This window comes from Tamandua tetradactyla, chromosome 6 (genome assembly GCF_023851605.1).
Source record: "Tamandua tetradactyla isolate mTamTet1 chromosome 6, mTamTet1.pri, whole genome shotgun sequence".
Classification (NCBI taxonomy): Eukaryota; Metazoa; Chordata; class Mammalia; order Pilosa; family Myrmecophagidae; genus Tamandua; species Tamandua tetradactyla.
Window position 1 is genome coordinate 146,031,861 of NC_135332.1, and position 18,199 is coordinate 146,050,059.

General features: G+C 39.9%; 1 protein-coding gene across 5 annotated transcripts in view; it reads left to right on the forward strand.

Annotated features, from left to right (window-relative positions):
• The window catches only part of GRHL2 (grainyhead like transcription factor 2), a 210,747-nt gene that overhangs the window by 179,319 nt on the left and 13,229 nt on the right, over positions 1 to 18,199 (forward strand). For all 5 annotated transcript variants that reach the window (XM_077167375.1, XM_077167372.1, XM_077167373.1 and 2 more), the window contains exon 14: positions 4,924 to 5,009. In XM_077167375.1, coding sequence (XP_077023490.1) covers positions 4,924 to 5,009 — 86 coding nt within the window. The remainder of the gene's footprint in view (positions 1 to 4,923; positions 5,010 to 18,199) is intronic.

The window sequence follows — 18,199 nt, forward strand, 5'->3', positions numbered from 1 at the left end:
GACTCAAAAGCTTCCCTCTGTTCAGTTAGAGACTCACAGACTCAGGCTTTGTAGGGCTAGAAGGGTCATTGGAACTGTGCCTGGGCAGGTCGCGTGATAGTCACCTGGGGAACTTGTCAATACCAATTGATTGCCCAGGACAACCAATACTAATTGATTGTCCCCCAGCTCCTGAAGTGTCTGGTTTGGTGGGACCAGAATGGAACCCTGCAAACTGTACCTAAAAGGTTGACTCTGATACCAGCAGTTTGGAAACTACTGATTTAATTTACCCCCTTTGTGGTATTGATTAAGAAACTTGAGTCAGAAAGGTAAGTGGCTTGTCCAAGTCCAGCTCTTAGGACTTCATTTCTGGAGGACATTTGGAGCCTGCCGCTGACTATTGTCTTGAGAAGTTCACAGTCTTCTCCTTCGCTTTCAACACTGACCTTATACACCTTAAGTAAATGCTTATTTCTTTCCTTTGTCCTGGGAGAAATGTGATGACTGCATTGACTCACCCAGCTGTGAAATGCGAGATTAAAAAGAAACTCTGCTGTGTATGTGACCATGACATCTCATAAGAACCAGCTCTGGAGAATAATTCAATAGACACAAATGATTAATCTCACACAAATAATGAACCTGTTTCCTATGACATCATGACTTACTCGTTTCTCACAGTCAAGGTCTTCCTCCACTTCACTAAGAAAGGAAGTATGAGTGTGTCAGTGTCTTACCCCGTATTGCACTGCTACCCATGGCTCCACTGCCTGAGATGAAAGTATGTGGAGTGTCCATTTCCCCCCTTATCCTGCTGCAGCCAACACAAAGGGTTTGCAGAGATCTTTGTTATATAGAACTGGACTTTTAATGAGTCAGATCATCATTAAAAATATGTCTACCATCTGCAGAGGCTTGAGGTTTTGTTATTAAAGAAATTTGACTGTTCTCCCTATTTGCTGTAAGGGGATTTGTAGAATGGTCAAGAGCATCTCCTCTGTAGCCTGCCTCTGCCATCTGGAATCGTTGACTTTATTCCTTCACCTCTCTGCTCCTTAGATTCCTCATCACCTGCCTCATAGGGTTTAATACATGTAAAACACAAGTACCTAGCATATAGTGAGCGCTCTGTGTTCATGCTGATAAATATCGTTTTTATTATTAGACTTGTATCTAGGTATTTCACCACAATCATGAATAAGTAATAAGTGTTTCGGAATGGAAAAACATGAGTGCCTGAGTAGTATTAATTCTATCAGCAACCGTATAAATAAACCTCTCAAAGATTTTCTCACTCAACAAGTGGAAAAACATGTAAGTGCCTGAGTAGTATTAATTCCATCAGTAACCATGTAAATAAACATTTCAAAGATTTTTCTTACTCTACAGGCTGTCTTTCACATATGCCAGAGAATTTAAATTCCATCCCTGCATCCCTTATATACCTTATCCCTTTGAATGGGCAGTTATATGGAAATTAGAAATTGCACACGTGAAAATAATTGTAGTTTGCATGATATTTAATGCCTGGGAGCCAGTCTAAAGGCACTGATAGGACATTTTTCAGATTATTTTGAGCCAGAGAAGCCAGCACAAGAATTGCCATTGGGAATTGTACTGGGCTGTGATTAAAAGTAAACCTTTGAGATGTCTAAATCATAGAGACACATGAGGGCGCTGTAACCTATCAGCCTTTAGAGGAAACTTTCACCCTAGAGACTCGTCTTTGGAAAAAGACAGGGTAGTTACTGAGCCCTTTGCCTGGTATTCCCACTCTAAGTTGGTCTTTGTCAGCGCAGGGAATCTGGCTGAGTGATGGCTCCTATTGTTCATTTGTTAGAAGCCCTCCAGGGGAGAGAATGATCATAATTATCACAGTGCCATTACTATGTGTTCGTTTTACCTTTGTAGCCACTTTGCAGGGCAGCTCAGTCAGAGTCACACAGAAGCTGCCCCATGGGGCTGCCTCCTTTGGCTGTACAGTGTCTTGGATGTGTGATGGCTGCCATCAGTGGAGTTATTACTATGATTAGTCCACTAGGGAGGTAGAGCTAATGAAAGCTAACCCTCTGGACAAGCTGCTGGGGCTGGGCTGTCGAACCAGCACACCCTGAGCCTGCCTGCCAACAGGTCCAGCAGGAGAGGACATCCTGCCCTGCCGTGCCTAGTGGTGCTCCCACAACCCACCTCTGTGCTGCCACCTCCCACCTTCCAGCAATTCCTGAAACAAGAGTTCAGATTCCTGAAACAGCAGCCATACTATTCCAAGGACAATGGTTTTAAAAGAAGAGATTTATAAATCCAGTGCAAGCAGTACTCGTTTTAATAGCAGTTTGAATTTCCTTAGGGTCAGCCTGCTGGAAATCACATTTTTTTCTGTTGGGAGCTGGGAAAGAAGCTACAGAATGTTCATCTGTAACAAGCACCACTGTTTTTTTTCCTTGACTTTAAATTTCCACATCTTAATTTAATCAAGGTCATATGGTCTAATTATTTCTCCTCATTCTACTAATATTGAGTCCCATCATAATGCATTAGGCCACTAAATCATTTTGGCTGAAATGGAGGATGTAAAATATTCCTTCCAAAAGACTAAAGTTGGAAATCTTTGGAGACAATCAATCTATTAATTTAATTTGTATTTTATTTTTATACTTGGTAAAGAGGAGAAACTTTGCAATACTTAAGTGAGTTTTTAACACACAAACTGAATATCCAGCTGGCTTCAGAAAGTAAGTGCAGGCAGAACCTATCTGAACCCGTGTAGACTTGGCTTTGTAAAGCAAGCAGCTTTTTTTCTCTTTTCCTCTTTTGGGTGCATGGTCCAGGAATCGAACCCGGGTCTCCTGCATGAAATGCGGGCATTCTAACCACTAAACTACCTGTAAAGCAAGCAGCTTTAATGACATCTTTGGGGATTGAGGTGGAGGGGGTAAAGGGGCTGGAGATGAAGTTAGAGCTGATTTTGTTTCCCTTGGAGGTAGTTCCAACCTCATTCTTCAGGTTGATGGCCGCTGTAACTCAGTTGGTATCTGACTGTAGGTGGAAGCCGGGCTTGTTTGTGGGGTTTTTTGACTTGTGCATTCTTCCTGTAGTGGACACATGCACGGAGCTCCCCCCTTGGTCCTCTGCCTTCCCTCAGGAAGAAGAAGCAGGAGTCATTTCAATGGGAAGAGAGAGAGAAAGGGCATTTGACTTGCTGGGGCTGGTGGGCTGCATCTGCTATCAGACTCCAAGTTTCTTCTGAGAACTAAACCACAGCATAATGTGTATTAAGGAAGGACACAGGCAGGGAGGGTAATGGCAAGCAGAAGGAGCAGCAGTCAGCAGCTGTCAACTCTGGGACCGCTGGGCATGTCTTAGCCTCTCTGAGGTTGAGTTTGCTCATCTCTAATACTGTCTCTCATATTCTGTGCCTTCTCAAATTTGGAATGTTATATTGCAGAGAAAGAAACAGAAAGCTGTATTCCTATAAACTTCCCAAAGGGCACTAGAGCAATGACAATTCCTTCATAACTGTATTCACTGATTTAAATACAGGGTGTTTGCTGTGTGCCGGGCTCTATGCTAAGCATTTCACACACATGCTATTTTCTTTAACCCTCAGAGTCCCCATGAAATGAAGCTTGGAGAGGTTAATGACTTGGCTAGGGTCCCATGAGCATTAGCTGAACTGGGGTCAAGCGCAGACCCACCCTACACCAAATCCCACTTTGTTCCTCTACCTGCCTCAGGGCGCAGCATTACCCATCTGCTTTGGGTCTTTGTACATGTGGGTCTGGTGGCCTGAAGTTCTCTCCCTTTCCTCTTTCTCCCTGCCTTCTCCAGCCCCTGGCCTTCTTTGATGCTCACACACCCTTCATGGCTTGGATCTCTTCCTCAAGGTAACGATATTACCTAGGGTTCTCTAGAGAAACAGAATCAGCAGGAGATATCTGTGAATATAAAACTTGTAAAAGTGTCTCATGTAACCATGGGGATGTAGAGTCCAAGGTTTGTAGGGCAGGCCAGGAGCTGGCAGCTCCAGTGAAGGCCCTCAATGAGTTCTCAGGAGAGGCTAGCTGGGCAACTGTGGGGATGTAAGAGTTGAGATCTGCAGGGCAGGCCAGGAGCTGGCAGCTCCAATGAAGGTCCTCAATGAACTCTCAGGAGAGGCTGGCTGGCTGAAGCAGGAAGAATGATGAACTCTTCTGGATCCTCCTTAAAAGCCTTTTGGTAATTAAATTAAGCATCACTCATTGCAGAAGACACTCCCCTTAGCTGATTGCAAATGCAATCAGCTGTGGATATATGATCATCATTTTATGGAATGTCCCCGTAGCCACAGACAGGCCAGCACTTGCCCAACCAGATAACTGGGTACCACCACCTGGCCAAGTTGATACATGAACCTAATCATGACAGTGACTTTCTTGGAATCTACTGACAAGCCCCTCTAAGCACTCCCTTTTTCCTCATAACCATTATAATGATGTGTCTGTTTGTCTATTTGCTGAATCTATGTCTCTCCAGGTAGGCTGTGAACTCCTTAAGGGCAGGAATGTGTGTCTTAAGTCACCACTGTGACCCTAGCTCTTGGCACACAGAGCCTGGGCATACCATAATGCTTATTGAATGAATAAGCAGAGGAAACAGGTCACAGAAGGAATACCATAAAGAAGTCATGCACTCAGCTAAATATGAGTATATGTGTGAAAGCTTCTTGCAGCGTGTTAGAAGAAACACAAATATCTGTTTATTTCATTGAATTGGCTCCTTACCAGGCTCTGGTTGCAGGTTGCATATGTGGGGGCCTCAGTCATGCTCATAGAATGCTGTCTGGGCCAGGGGTTCCAGGTGTGGCAGGCAATGTCAACCCCCAACAACAATGTAATAGGAAGTGGTCCCTGTGGCAGCTGTGGGATCTTTTGGTGAGACACCCTTTTCCCCCTTTTCTTTCAGTGCTTTTGTACGTGAGGAAGGAGACTGACGATGTGTTTGATGCTTTGATGTTGAAATCTCCCACGGTGAAGGGCCTTATGGAGGCGGTAAGCAATGAACCCATTTCAACTTCCAGCAAATCTGCTTGTATTCTTCTTAGCTGGGACCTAGTTACTAAAATGCAGTGATTGAGTTGGTTCCAGAATGAGCTTTATTAAAGAAAAAGAAAATGCAGAGATTTGTAGAGATGCTAATTTCTTTACTGCCATAACTTATTAACATCTTCAGAAGAAGAATACTTTGAAAAACTACCAATTCCCTGGCAATTTATGGCTAACCAGGGTAAGATGCCATATTGGAAGATTAAATTGTGGGTTTCCATTTATCTCTTTACATGAAACCGAATTAGATATGTTTAACTTCCAAATCTATACAGAACAAGAACAATTAAGATATCTTACAAGCTGTGATAGTGTAATCCAAAATAAAAATATAATCTTTTGGAGAAAAAAAAATGTTACAGAATTACAGTGACTTAAGTAAAGATTTTGAAGTCCCTTCCCAATTTAGTTTAGTATGATCCAACCCAGGCACAGGAAAAGTTATTTAACTATTACTGGCCCTTTCCATATGAATATACTCTAATATGACTCCACCTTTAATATGATCTAACTCCTAATTAGTTTTCCAGCTGCTAAAACAAATACCATGCAATGAGTTGGTTTAAACAATAGGAGTTTTTTGCCTCACAGTTTTCAGGCTAGGAGAAGACCAAAATCGAGGCATCAGCAAGGCAATGCTTTATCCCTGAAGACTGGCTTCCAGGGGCTGGGTGCTGGTTCCTGGCTTTTCCATTACATGGCAGTGCACATGGTGGTGTCTTCTTTTTCTTCTGTGTTCCTTTGACTCCCAGCTTCTTGCTTCTTCTGTGGCTTCTCTTTCTGGGGACTTCTCTGTAAACCCTCCAGTCATAGGATAAGACCCATCCTGATAATTGGGCCACACTTTAACTGAGGTAGCCTCATCAAACAGTCCTGTTTACAGTGACTTCACACCCGCAGGAATGGATTAAGAACATGTCTTTATGAGGTAACTAACTCTAAGCCAGAGCATTCCCCACACCCTTTTTTGTGTAAAACTACATTGGGGAAGATCCAGGATATTTTAAACAAATGGAGACAACAGGACTTGCAGGTACAATGCAAATTTATTTGTTGGTCTGGAAAATTGCTACATTGGAACATCCAGGGTTATGAGCTAAACATTAAAAGGCATAGGATGTTTCCTATAAATAGAATCATTCAATATGTGGTATTTTGTGACTAGTTTCTTTCACTTAGCAAAATGTTTTAGAGGTTCATTAATGTTGTAGCATATGTCAGTTTTGTTGCTTTTTATGGCTGAATAATATTCCATTGTATGGATAAGCCACATTTTATTTATTCATCAATTGATGGACATTTCGGTTCTTTTTTTGCAACCTTTTGGCTATTGTGAATAGTGCTGCTGTAAGCATTTGTGTGCATGTTTTTTTGGAACACCTGTTTTCATTTTGGGTATATACCTAGGAGTGAAATTGCTAAGTCAAATGCAAAGGCCACATGTTGTATGATTACATTTATAGGAAATATCCACAATAGGCAAACCCATAGAGACAGAAAGCAGTGGTTGCTAGGGACTAGTGAAATGGGGTTGGCTGCTTAATGGGCACAGGGTTTCCTTTTGAGGTGATGAAAACATTCAAGAATTTGATGGAGGTGGTGGTTGCACAACATTGTGAATGTACTTAATGCCACTGAATTGTTAAATGCCACTTAGAATGGTTAAAGTGGTGAATTTTATGAAGTAAAAAATATTCATTGTTCAACTGAAACTTTTAAAAAATTATATAAGAATGTTACCAATATAGATTCCCCCTACTTTCTGTGGTTGGCATGGTTAACAAGTCCTAGGAAAGCTTGAGCAGGGGCCTTGAGAGCTTGCTCCTCTTTTCTGTCCTACAGGATTTTTTTTATTAGAATGGAGTTTTTTGTTACTGAATCTGCCCCATATGAAAGAAAAACAAAACCAGAAATGAACACAACAAATACCATGATCTAGGTCTCTTCAGAAAAATTGGGATTTTTAAAATGCCTGAAAGTTGCCAAAGAATAGACTTATAAGATGGAGAAGCCCATAAAATATTCAGACCTCATTGGGGTCCCTTAAAACCATATTACAGAACCGGACATATCTGGGTCAGTGGTGAATGTGAGAGACACAGGGATGATTATTTACAAGGCATATGCTCAGACCTCAACCCCAGAGGTTCTGATTCTGCTGAACTAGGTGAGCAGTGGGGGAGGGGAACAGGGCAGGGCTCAGGAATCTATGTTTTGAATAAGTGCCCCAGGGAGATCAGCTGGGGTGAGCACCACTGATCTAGGATGTGTACCAATTCCAAACAGATTCTTTACCCTATGATTCTGTTTATGTCCTTGGCTTTTTCTCTCTCCCGTCCATGACATCTGGCCAGTTCTAAAGTGTTCTGCTGTTGTTTAAAGGTTGATCACGTGTGATCTTGCTGGAACCTAGTGGAGTTAGAGGTCACCTTCACTCACACCCAAACAGCAGCCCATCAACCTCCACAGGAGGGTCAGGCTTTTGATACCTTGTAGGAGGAGCTCATTATACCTGCTTTGCTTTGGTTAGTTTGAGGTGGTGGGGGGTGAGGGGAGATTGTGCACAGACAGTATTCTGTGACCTTGTAAACCACCAAGAGGTCAGGTTCCTTAGGCCAGTCTGGTCAGATTCTTTAAGACAATTCTGACTTCATCTCTCCTTTATTAAGTCTGGAAAGAAAAAGTTTTAATACCAACTCATACTACCTCATCACTTTCTAAGTTGTGCATATGGGAAAGCAGGACAAGAGAATCTTCTGAGGGTCCTCAGGTAATTTGGCCTGGTAGGGGACTCCAAAGGAATGACACTAGCAGATCTATAATTTGGGGGCAGCCATTAAGGACAACAGGTTCTATATGGGTGAAGACTTGAGCACACTGTTAAGGGAGATGGCACAATTTTGAAGAACCCGTGTCCTGATCACTGTAGTGGAGACTGAGTTTACATGGGTGGGGTATGAAAGGATTCCATCAGGGATGTGAGCTCTCTGAGGAGCAGAGCTTCAGTAGTGTAAGGCATTGCTGACCTCACCGACACCAACACACACATGTAGAGGCAAGATAGCCCTCTATACTGTGGGTCATGTAGGACGGGTCAGCGTCTGGCCTTTAGCCTCAGAAAATTTGTGTTCAAATCCTGACTGATTTTCCTATCTGGCAGATTGCTTAACCTCTCTGAGCTCAAGTTATTTCATCCTTAATATGGACATGATAACAGTATCTATCTTGTTGTGAGGATTAAATGAGACAATTTATATATAAAACTGTGTGGTTACTGGTATACACTAAGTACCTGATAAAGGTACTTTTTCTGCAGATTTTGAATTTCTCAAATACTTGGCGTCCTATAAACATAGCCCAAAATATGGAAAATTATTTGGGCTTATGATCTCATGATATAAACATCCCACTAATTTGACATTTCTAAGGAAGGGTGGAACTATAGATATGGTGTAGGTGTCTGGTTCTGAAACTCTGGAATTTGTGTGGGGGTTCCTCTCCTGAGCCCAAGACAGAAAACTGCTCCTAAGAAATGGGGTTTGTGCTCCATAAACCAAGTCCCCACATTCCAGCAAAGCCTCAAAACGAGAAGGCAACATGGACCCTGGCCTCCATATTTTGTTTTGACTTTTAATTTCACAATAATATCATGTTTGGGGCTTTACATTTTCCAGCAACTAAAAGTGACAGATGTAGGGAGACAAATTCATTAGTGAGTTTGAAAAAAAAATCTCTAATTTGAAAGAAATCTGCTTAATCAAGAGATATTATAGTTTGACTCAAGCCATCACTTTGAACTCTGACTGAGAATGGTTTCCCATGAAAGCAAACATAATCACCCAGCATGTACTGTGGACCTAAAGTGTCACTTTTCTATGATTCAATGAATCCTTTTTCTAAAGGAATTCATTGGAATCCTTTTAAATGATGCCATCTGTTTAGATTTGCTAAATCTGCCAGAATGCAATATACCTTGGCTTTTACAAAGGGGATTTATCAGTTTACAGATTTATAGTTCTAAGGAAGATGCCTTCTCTGAAGAAAGGCTCCTGGCATCAGGATTCCTCTGTCACATGGGAAGGCACATGGCCAACATCTGCTGGTCCTTTGCTCCCAGTTCTCATTGCTTTCAGGTTCTGATTTTTGTGGCTTTCTCTCTGAGTGTCTGTGGGTCCTTTTCTAGCATCTCTGGGGCATTTCTCCATAAGCACACTCTCTGTCTCCATATTTTTGCCTTTTATCCTCTCGTAAAACCTCCAGTAAAGGATTAAGACCCACCTTGATTTGGGTGGTCACAACTCAATTGGAGTAACCTAAACAAAAGGTCTCACCTACAAATAGGTATGCCCCCACAAGAATGGATTAAAAGAAAATGGCCTGTTCCGGGGTACATAAAGCTCCAAACAACCACGCTATCCCAGAACCTCACCTCCGACTTTCAAAATCAGACCTTCTGGAGCCTGGAGTCAGGCTTGATAACAAGTTACCAGTTTAACTTTTAAGGCCCATTAAAATTTAAGGGCCACTCTTTGGTGTATCCTTTGGTTGGGTACTAGTATGGATTCTGCTTCTGCCCTAAGATCCTAAGTTTGTATCCACTTAGTATGGGAATAAGCCTCCTCACTACATTCTCTCAGGGCCAAGTCCCTGCAAAAGTGGTTTTGTGCAGGAAAGTAGCCCCGAAGGCTGTTTCATGCACCCAGCCCCACCCCTGCAGACTTTGGAAATTGGCCCAGGTCTCGGCTACCTCCTTCAACCATATGACTGGGAAAGCCAAATGCTGTCCCTTTTGATAAAGGAGCTCACAGTCTGCCAGGGCCAGCAGACCTCACAGCTTGAAACGTAAAAGTGTGTCTTCTTGAAAGTCTATGCTTGTGTCATGCAACTGTTTTTGAAGTAGGAGCAGCTGCTTCATATCAGTATTCACATTGTTTTGCTGCTGTCTTCAACCAGTCATTGAGAAGCTAGTTGTGCCTCGACTTTCTCTTCTGTACAATGGTGTCATCAATGGCATTGAATGAGTAATCACATGGGAAATGCTGGGCTCATGGCAAGGGCTCTTAGATATGGGCCGAGGAGAAGATGGCAATGCAGTTGATGATGAAGTTGCTTCCACGACAGGATGATATGGACTGCTATCCAGCAGAGAAGCTTCCCGCTAAACTCCAAATTCCCTTCCCTCAGCCAAACATTATTTGGATGGACAAGAAAATCTGTACTGGAGGTTAAAAAGAGTTTTTTTTTTGTTTGTTTTTGTTTACTTCTTAGTAATTCTTGGGTATCTGGAGTTGAATTATTAATCTGTCATGCAAAGAGAATAGAACAGTGTTACCACCCTTCCTTCAGATGGGAGCTGAGGTTTGAGTCAGATGATGTCACATTGGGCAGATCCAATGAATAGTTTAAAGCTGGTGTTCCTCCAGTCTACACAATTTCCAAAGACTCTATTAGTCAGGTGATGGAATAGAGTGGAGTAGGTCTGTTATCTAGAAATCGGACAGACATTTGTTTTCCCTTTGCAATCGTATTACTGAGTTTGACTTAGTTAGGGAGCTCTCTGTCTGGGACTTAGGTCCCACCTCATGCCCAGGAACATAGATTGCAGTCCAAGTCCTGGCTATGAAGTCTAGAGAATATCAATCTTATAAACTTTGTTTTCCTTCTCTGTTAAGTATGGAAAGTACCTACTTTGAAGAATATTTATACTTATGTACCTTCTACTTCCTTTGAGGAATGGAATTATTGTTTGATCTATGCCAAGCTGGATTGCTTTCCTACAAGGCAGGCAGGATGATTCTTTTTATTTCTCCATGCTCCTTAACATCCCAGACCAGAATTCATTATCCACATAGACCTAGATACCTAAATAGTCTGCCACATGTTACTGAGTACTCCCATATTTTGTGTCACCTGGATGAAATAGACTTTTTCTTCTCATCTTCATGTTTGACATCATGTGGATTGAGTTATCCATGAAACTTTGATGATTCACTTTGGCTTCTTCTTATTATAATGAGATTTTAAACTTCATTAGACTAAAGACAAAGGATTTGGTTATGGTTTGGTAGTGGTGGTGGTGGTGATGGCGGTGACATGATTTTTTCAGAGGTTTTTTTGTCTTCTTTTTGACATTTGGGAATGATTTTACGTATTCAACCAATAAATAAAGGAGCTCTGGCTATAGTGGCCTTTTTGGTAGTCCTTGATCCCATCAAGCCTGCCCATACCTCAGGACCTTTGCATTTAGTTCCCCCTCTGCCAGGAGTGCTCTTCTTCCACATCCACTTCCTTCAGGTGTTTGCTTTAATGTCGCTTTATCAGATGGACCTACACCGACTGCCTATATAGCCTCTCCATCATTCTCTATCCCCTCCCCCTGTTTTGTTTTGCTTCATAGCACTCTCACACTTGACATATTTAACAGTTGTTAGGAATTTATTTTTCTCTTCCCCAGGAGAATGAAAAATTCATGAGGACAGTTTTGTCTCTTGTTGGCTGTGTATCCCCAGGGTCTCATTATAAAGATCCATTAACCAAACTGAGCATCTACTATATATATATATATATATATATATATATATATATATATATATATACCTCCTTGCTGAGTGCTGTGGGTGGCCTGATTTCACATGCACTGCTGCATTTGAACTTGACAGCATAAGTACCATTTTCACCATTTTACAGATGTGAAAACAGACCCAGAGAGGGGCTGCCCAAGGTCAAATAGCTCTTTGGAGTGGCAGAACAGACTAGGATTCAGCTCTTTTGAATTCCATCCCATCCCTCGAGCACCTTAAGTTCGGTTGAAGAGATGTCCACATATGAAAAGTTATTACAAGAAGAAGGAACATTCCAAGTCACAGCTTACAGCAACTAAAGGAAAGAAGATGAGGCAATAACAAAAGCCACCAGGCAGGCATTTAGCAGTTTGTGTAGTAGCTCATCAAACACAGAGAGAGAGCCTGGGTTCAAATCCTGGCTCTGCCTTATGAGCAGTATGACTTTGGGCAAGTTATTCAACCTCTCTTTATTCCAGTTTCATTGTTTCTGAAATGAGACTAATATCTATCATGTAATATAAGGTTAGGGTGTGAAGATTGAGTTAGCATGTGTGGTTCTTAGAATAGCACATAGAAATATCCTATAATTGTGTATGTGTATGTGTGTGTGTATACACATATGAAGGGGTAGGGATGTTCTCTTTCAATGAAGTTAGCTGATGGGTACAAGAAAAAGTTTGCTTAAGGTCCCAGCAGCAATCCTTAGCCTACTGACTCATTTGGGCCAGACAGTAGCTCACGCCTGGAGGTAGAATTCATCCTCCCTGATGCTTTTGACAGATCAAATGTAGCCTAGGAAGTATTCGTAAGCAAGAGTCCCCTGATTTCTTTTTTTTTTTTTTTTGCTTTTAAAAAAATATTTTTATTGAAAAAAGAAAACATACAAACACGAACATTCTTAACATGAACATTCCATTGTTGGTATATAATCAATGACTCACAATATCATCACCTAGTTGTATACTCATCACCATAATCATTTCTTAGAACATTTGCATCACTCCAGAAAAATAAATAAAAAGAAAAAGTTCATACACACCATACCCCCTATCCCTCCCTCTCATTGACTGCTAGGAGTTCCATCTACCTGATACCTGATATATTTTAACCTTTGTTCCCTCTATTTTTTTTTTCTATACCCCTTACCACTCCCTTTCATTGATCACTAATATTTCAATCTACTTAATTTATTTTAACATTTATTCCCCCTATTATTTATTTATTTTTAATCCATATTTTTTACTCATCTGTCCATACTGTAGATAAAAGGAGCATCAGACAGAAGGTTTTCACAATCACACAGTCACATTGTAAAAGCTGTACCATTATACATTCATCTTCAAGAAACATAAGAGTCCCCTGATTTCTAAATGTGCGTCTTAAAACCCACCCTGAACAATTTAAAATTCTGAATAAAAGTAATTGGTCTGGAGCAAGAAGTTCCATGGACATTGCAGACCCTGGGTTAAGAAGCCTGGCTTGGACCAATCAAGTTGAGGAAATTGTGTCTCCAGAAAATATACTGACATAGGTTACTCCTCAAGCATTTTCTCCTTGTATCAGCTCTGTCACGGTAGAGCCCCGGCAGTGGGAAGGTTGCTACTAGATCATTCCTGGAATTGACCACAATTGGATCCTCCTTTCATCCCTTCAGCAAGGCTTCACTCAGAGCCCTCTGGGTGCAGCGCAAGCTAACTCCTTTTGATTTGCATGTGCAGATTTGGAACCCAGGAGATATGACAAATAGTGTGGTTGCTAGGCATGGGAGAAAGAGAGAAGTATAAATTCTTCCAAAGGGAGATTGTGTCAAGCTTTGGGGAGGGATAACCAAAGCTATTCAGAGTATCTCATGGGATATGGAAATAGCATGAAGATGTTCAAAGAAATTTGCTAGTATTAGAGTCTATTTTAGTCAGCTGTCACATGGCATCTTTCCAAACAGCCATTAAAGGAATTTGAATTTCTGAGGAGAGATGCTGAACTGCTATACAGCCAGAAGTATGTAGGAGTATTTCCAAGTATGTATAGAATATTAACCAAGTATATTGATTATATTTTTCAACTGCTCTTGTTTATTAGATTTATCCAATTCCAAAAAAGGTATATTGAAGTCTTCCACTATAAGTGCATTTTTTAAATAAAATTTTTCCTACATCTGTAATATTTTTTGCTATAAGTTCTATGCTGTGAATACATAAAGTTTTATAATTGCTATGCCTTTTTCATAAATTATGCTTTTTATCATTGCATAACATCTATTTTTACTTCATCAACCTTAAATTGTACCTTATCTAATATTAATCTTACCATTTTTTAAATAAATATTTTTATTGTCAAACTTTAACAAACATATAAACATTCTTGACATACAAACATTCTATACATGGTGTTCAATCAATGGCTCACAATATCATCACATAGTTGTGTATTCATCATCCTGATCATTTTTTTGAACATTTGCATCTCTCCAGCAAAAGGAATAAGAAAGAAAAAACTCATACATACCATACCCCTTACCCTTCCCTCTCATTGACAATTAGTATTTCAAGCTACTCTATTTTAATGTTTCCCCTACTATTTATTGATTTTTAATCCATATTTTTTACTAAAAGGAGCATCAAACATAAGATTTTCACAATCACACACTCATATTGTAAAAGCTATATAATTATACATTCGTCTTCAAGAATCAAGGCTACTGGAATACAGTTCAACTGTTTCAGGTGTTTCAGCTATCTAGCCGCTTCAATACACTATAAACAAAAAAGGGATATCTATATAATGCATTAGATAACCTCCAGGAGACCCTCTCAATGCTGTTTGAGATCTCTCAGCCACTGAAACTTTATTTTGTCTCATTTCTCTCTTCCCCTTTTGCTGATGCTGACTTTTAAGGGAAGAAGGAAGTCTATTCTTATTTAATGTAATGACTAACATACTTGATTATATTTCTTCCATCTCACTTTTTGTTTACTTTTTCTCCTTTTTTTCTTTTATTCCTAATTTTTTTTAGTTCACCAATCATATTTTTAGGTCAAAATCTTGAGCATGTGTACTATACAGTAGTCTTCATAAGTGCTTGTTTGCACCTTTATTAAAAAATTATTGAGTTGAAATTCATCCAACCAAAAACTAACCATTTAAAAATGAACAATTGAGTGATATTTAGTATATTCACAATGTTGTACAACTATAACCTCTCTCTAGTTTCAGTACAGTCATCACCCCAAAAGTAAACCTGTACCATTTAAGCAGTTGCTCCCCATTTCCTCTCCCCAACCCCTGACAACCACTGCATTCTGTCTCTCTGCATTCGATCTCTATGGATTTGCATATCCTGGATGTTTATTAATGGAATCATATACAATTTGTGGCCTTTGTGTCTGGCTTCTTTCACTCAGCGCAATATTTTCAGCATTCACCCACTTTGTAACATACCAGTGCTTCATTCCTTTTTTTTTTTCTTCAATCCTTTTCAATGGCTAAATAACATTCTATTATGGATATGTCACAATTTGTTTATCCATTCAACTCTTGATGGCCATTTGGGACATTCCCACCTTTTCGCTATTAGAAACTTGCATGTAAGAGTATTTGTTCGAGTCTCTGTTTTCAGTTCTTTGGGGTATATACCTAGGGATGGAATTGCTTGGTCATAGCAATGTGTTTAGTTTTTTTTTTTTTTAACATTTTTTATTGTGAAATATAATATATGTACAAAAAAGTGATAAATTTTAAAGTACATTTTAACAAGTAGTTTTAGAACAAATTTCAAAGTAAGGTATGGGTTACAGTTCCATCATTTCAGATTTTTCCTTCTAGCTGCTCTAAGACACTGGAGACTAAAATGAAATATTGATATAATGATTCAGTGGTTGTACTCATTTGTTAAATCCTATTTTCTCTATTACAACTTGTCCTTTTTCTTTGATCCTTCTCCCAGTCTTTAGGGATATTTGGACAATGGCCATTCTAACTTTTTCGTGTTGTAAAGGGATTTTGACATTATGGGGTAGGGAATGCCATTGGTTGATACTCTTGGAGAGACTGGTAACTCTTGGTTTCAGGACTTATCTTGCCTAAGAACCATCTGGAGGTTATAGGTTTCTTAAAAATAAACTCAGTGAGTGAAACTTATAGAGTCTCAGATAGAGCCCTGCGTATTCTGTAGGGTTTTCAGTAATACTGTCTATTGGGGCTTGCCATACCATGACAGTTAGCAAAAAGTGAAAGTAACCTCCAGAATAGCTTCTTGCCTCTATTTATAATCTCTTAGGCCCTAATAGGTTATTTTGTTACGTTTCTTTTCCCTCTTTTGGTTAGGTAGGCATTGTGGATCTCACGGGGCAAGTGCCAGGCTCATCCCTGGGTCATGCCCCACCTTGCCAGGGAGACTTACATCCCTGGACATCATGACCCGCATATAAGGTAGGGTAATGATTTTACTTGCAGAGTTGGGCTTAGAGAGAGAGGCACATCTGAGCAACAAAAGAGGTTCTCCGGGAGTACTCTTAGGCATAATTATAGGAAGGCTTAGCTTCTCTGTTACAGATAGAAGTTTCATAAGAGCAAGCCTTAAGAACAAGGGCTTGACCTATTAACTTGGGCGTCCCTAATGTTTGAGAGAATATCCGGATCTCCCAGGAGGGAGAGTTTAATCGTTCCATATTTTTTCTCCAGTCCCTAAAGGGACTTTGACAATACTTTGAAATTACCTGTTCAACATACTCTGGAATGTATCTGGGTGTTACAGTAAGCTATACAGAATTGTAAGACCTCCTTCCCAATTCTAGGCTCCATATATTTAGGTTATTTAATGGAACTGACCAGATAGGTTAATTTAGATTGTACGCTACAGAAAATTTTGGCAAAATAAGCCTTTCTTCCTTTGGTCTCATACAGTAGGCAAAGTTCTAAAATGCAGACAATATCATCCTTTACCTTGTATTCTGATTTACCTTAGTCCCAACCAGATTGACTTCATTATTATCTCTAATTGAAGCATGGTATCTTTTTCAGCTTCTTTAACAGTTACTGTGTGTAGGAATGCTGACCTTCAGAACTGCAGAACTCCAACTCTGAGTCTTAGGTGTCACACAGGTACTCAAAGTTCTGGAAAATATCAGGTTATTCACATATAGCACTGCATCACAGAATTTAGAAATAACATTTAAAGCTCAGGAATAAATATGACTGCTGTAAGAGCTTACAATCTAGGCCCCAATGTTCTTATAACTAGTTTTTAAGAGAGACCATACAATATTTGTCCTTTTGTTTCTGGCTTATTTTGCTGAACATAATGCCCTCATGGTTCATTCACCCCACTGCATACCTCATGACTTCATTCCTTTCTGTTGCTGCACAATATTCCATCATATGTATTTAACACAGTTTGCCCTTCTGCTTCTCAATAAATGTTCCCTGTGGCCACCTCCATCCATTGGGTATCATGAATAATGTTGCCATAAACATTAGTGTGCAAGTCTATTCATGTCCCTGCTTTCAGTTCTTTGAAGTATATTCCCAGTAACAGTATTACCTAATCATATGTGGATCTATTACATTATCCTCTGCTCCAAAGAGGAAAATAACAGACAGACACATCCACACCACAAAGAAAATCCCAAACTCCCCTTAACTCTTGTCCCCCAAACCAGTTCTTTACCCTAGTATTGTTGTACTATCAATAAATTCCTGTTAAATATAGAGCATAGCATGCAGTAATTAGTTTTTCCCACTTACCCTTCTATTATTAACTCTTTATATGGTATCATACCTTTGAAGTAGTTATCGAAAAATTTATATTTGTAGTGCTAATTGGTGAGGTACATAGCTCAAAACAACCCCTTTCAATCATATTCACCTTCAATATGGCACTATTACTTATAAATCCACTAATAACCTACCATCATCTCTATCCATTCCCATACTGTTAAGTTTCAATCTTGCTAGCTAGTCTGTACATATAAGGTAACTGTTCCCCCTTCTCTAGCTCCTGTCTATCTCTATATCTCCTGTATTTTACATTTTAAGACTCTGAGTTTACGTTTTCCAGAGGGTTCATGTTAGTGAAATCATACAACATCCATCTTTTTGTGTTTGCCTTATTTCACTCAGCATTATGTCCTCAAGGTTCATCCATCTTGTCATCTGCTTCAGGACCTTATTTCTCCTTACTGCTGCATAATATTCCATCGTATGTATATACCATATTTTGTTTATCTCATTATCTGTTGATGGGCACTTGGGTTGTTTCCATCTTTTGCCAATTGTAAATAATGTCGCTGTGTATATTGGTCTGCAAATGTTTGTTTGTGACACTGCTTTCAGCTCTTCTGGGTATATACTGAGTAGTGCTATTGCCAGGTCATAAGGCAACTTGATATTTAGTTTCTGAGGAACTGCCAAACTGTATTCCATAGTGGCTGTACAATTATACTTTCCCAGCAGCAGTGAATAAGTGTCCCAATTTCTTCAAATCTCTTCCAAAATTTGTAATTTCTTGTTTGTTAAATCACAGCCACTTTTTTAGGTGTGAATGAGATCTCATTGTGTTTTTAATTTGCATTTCCC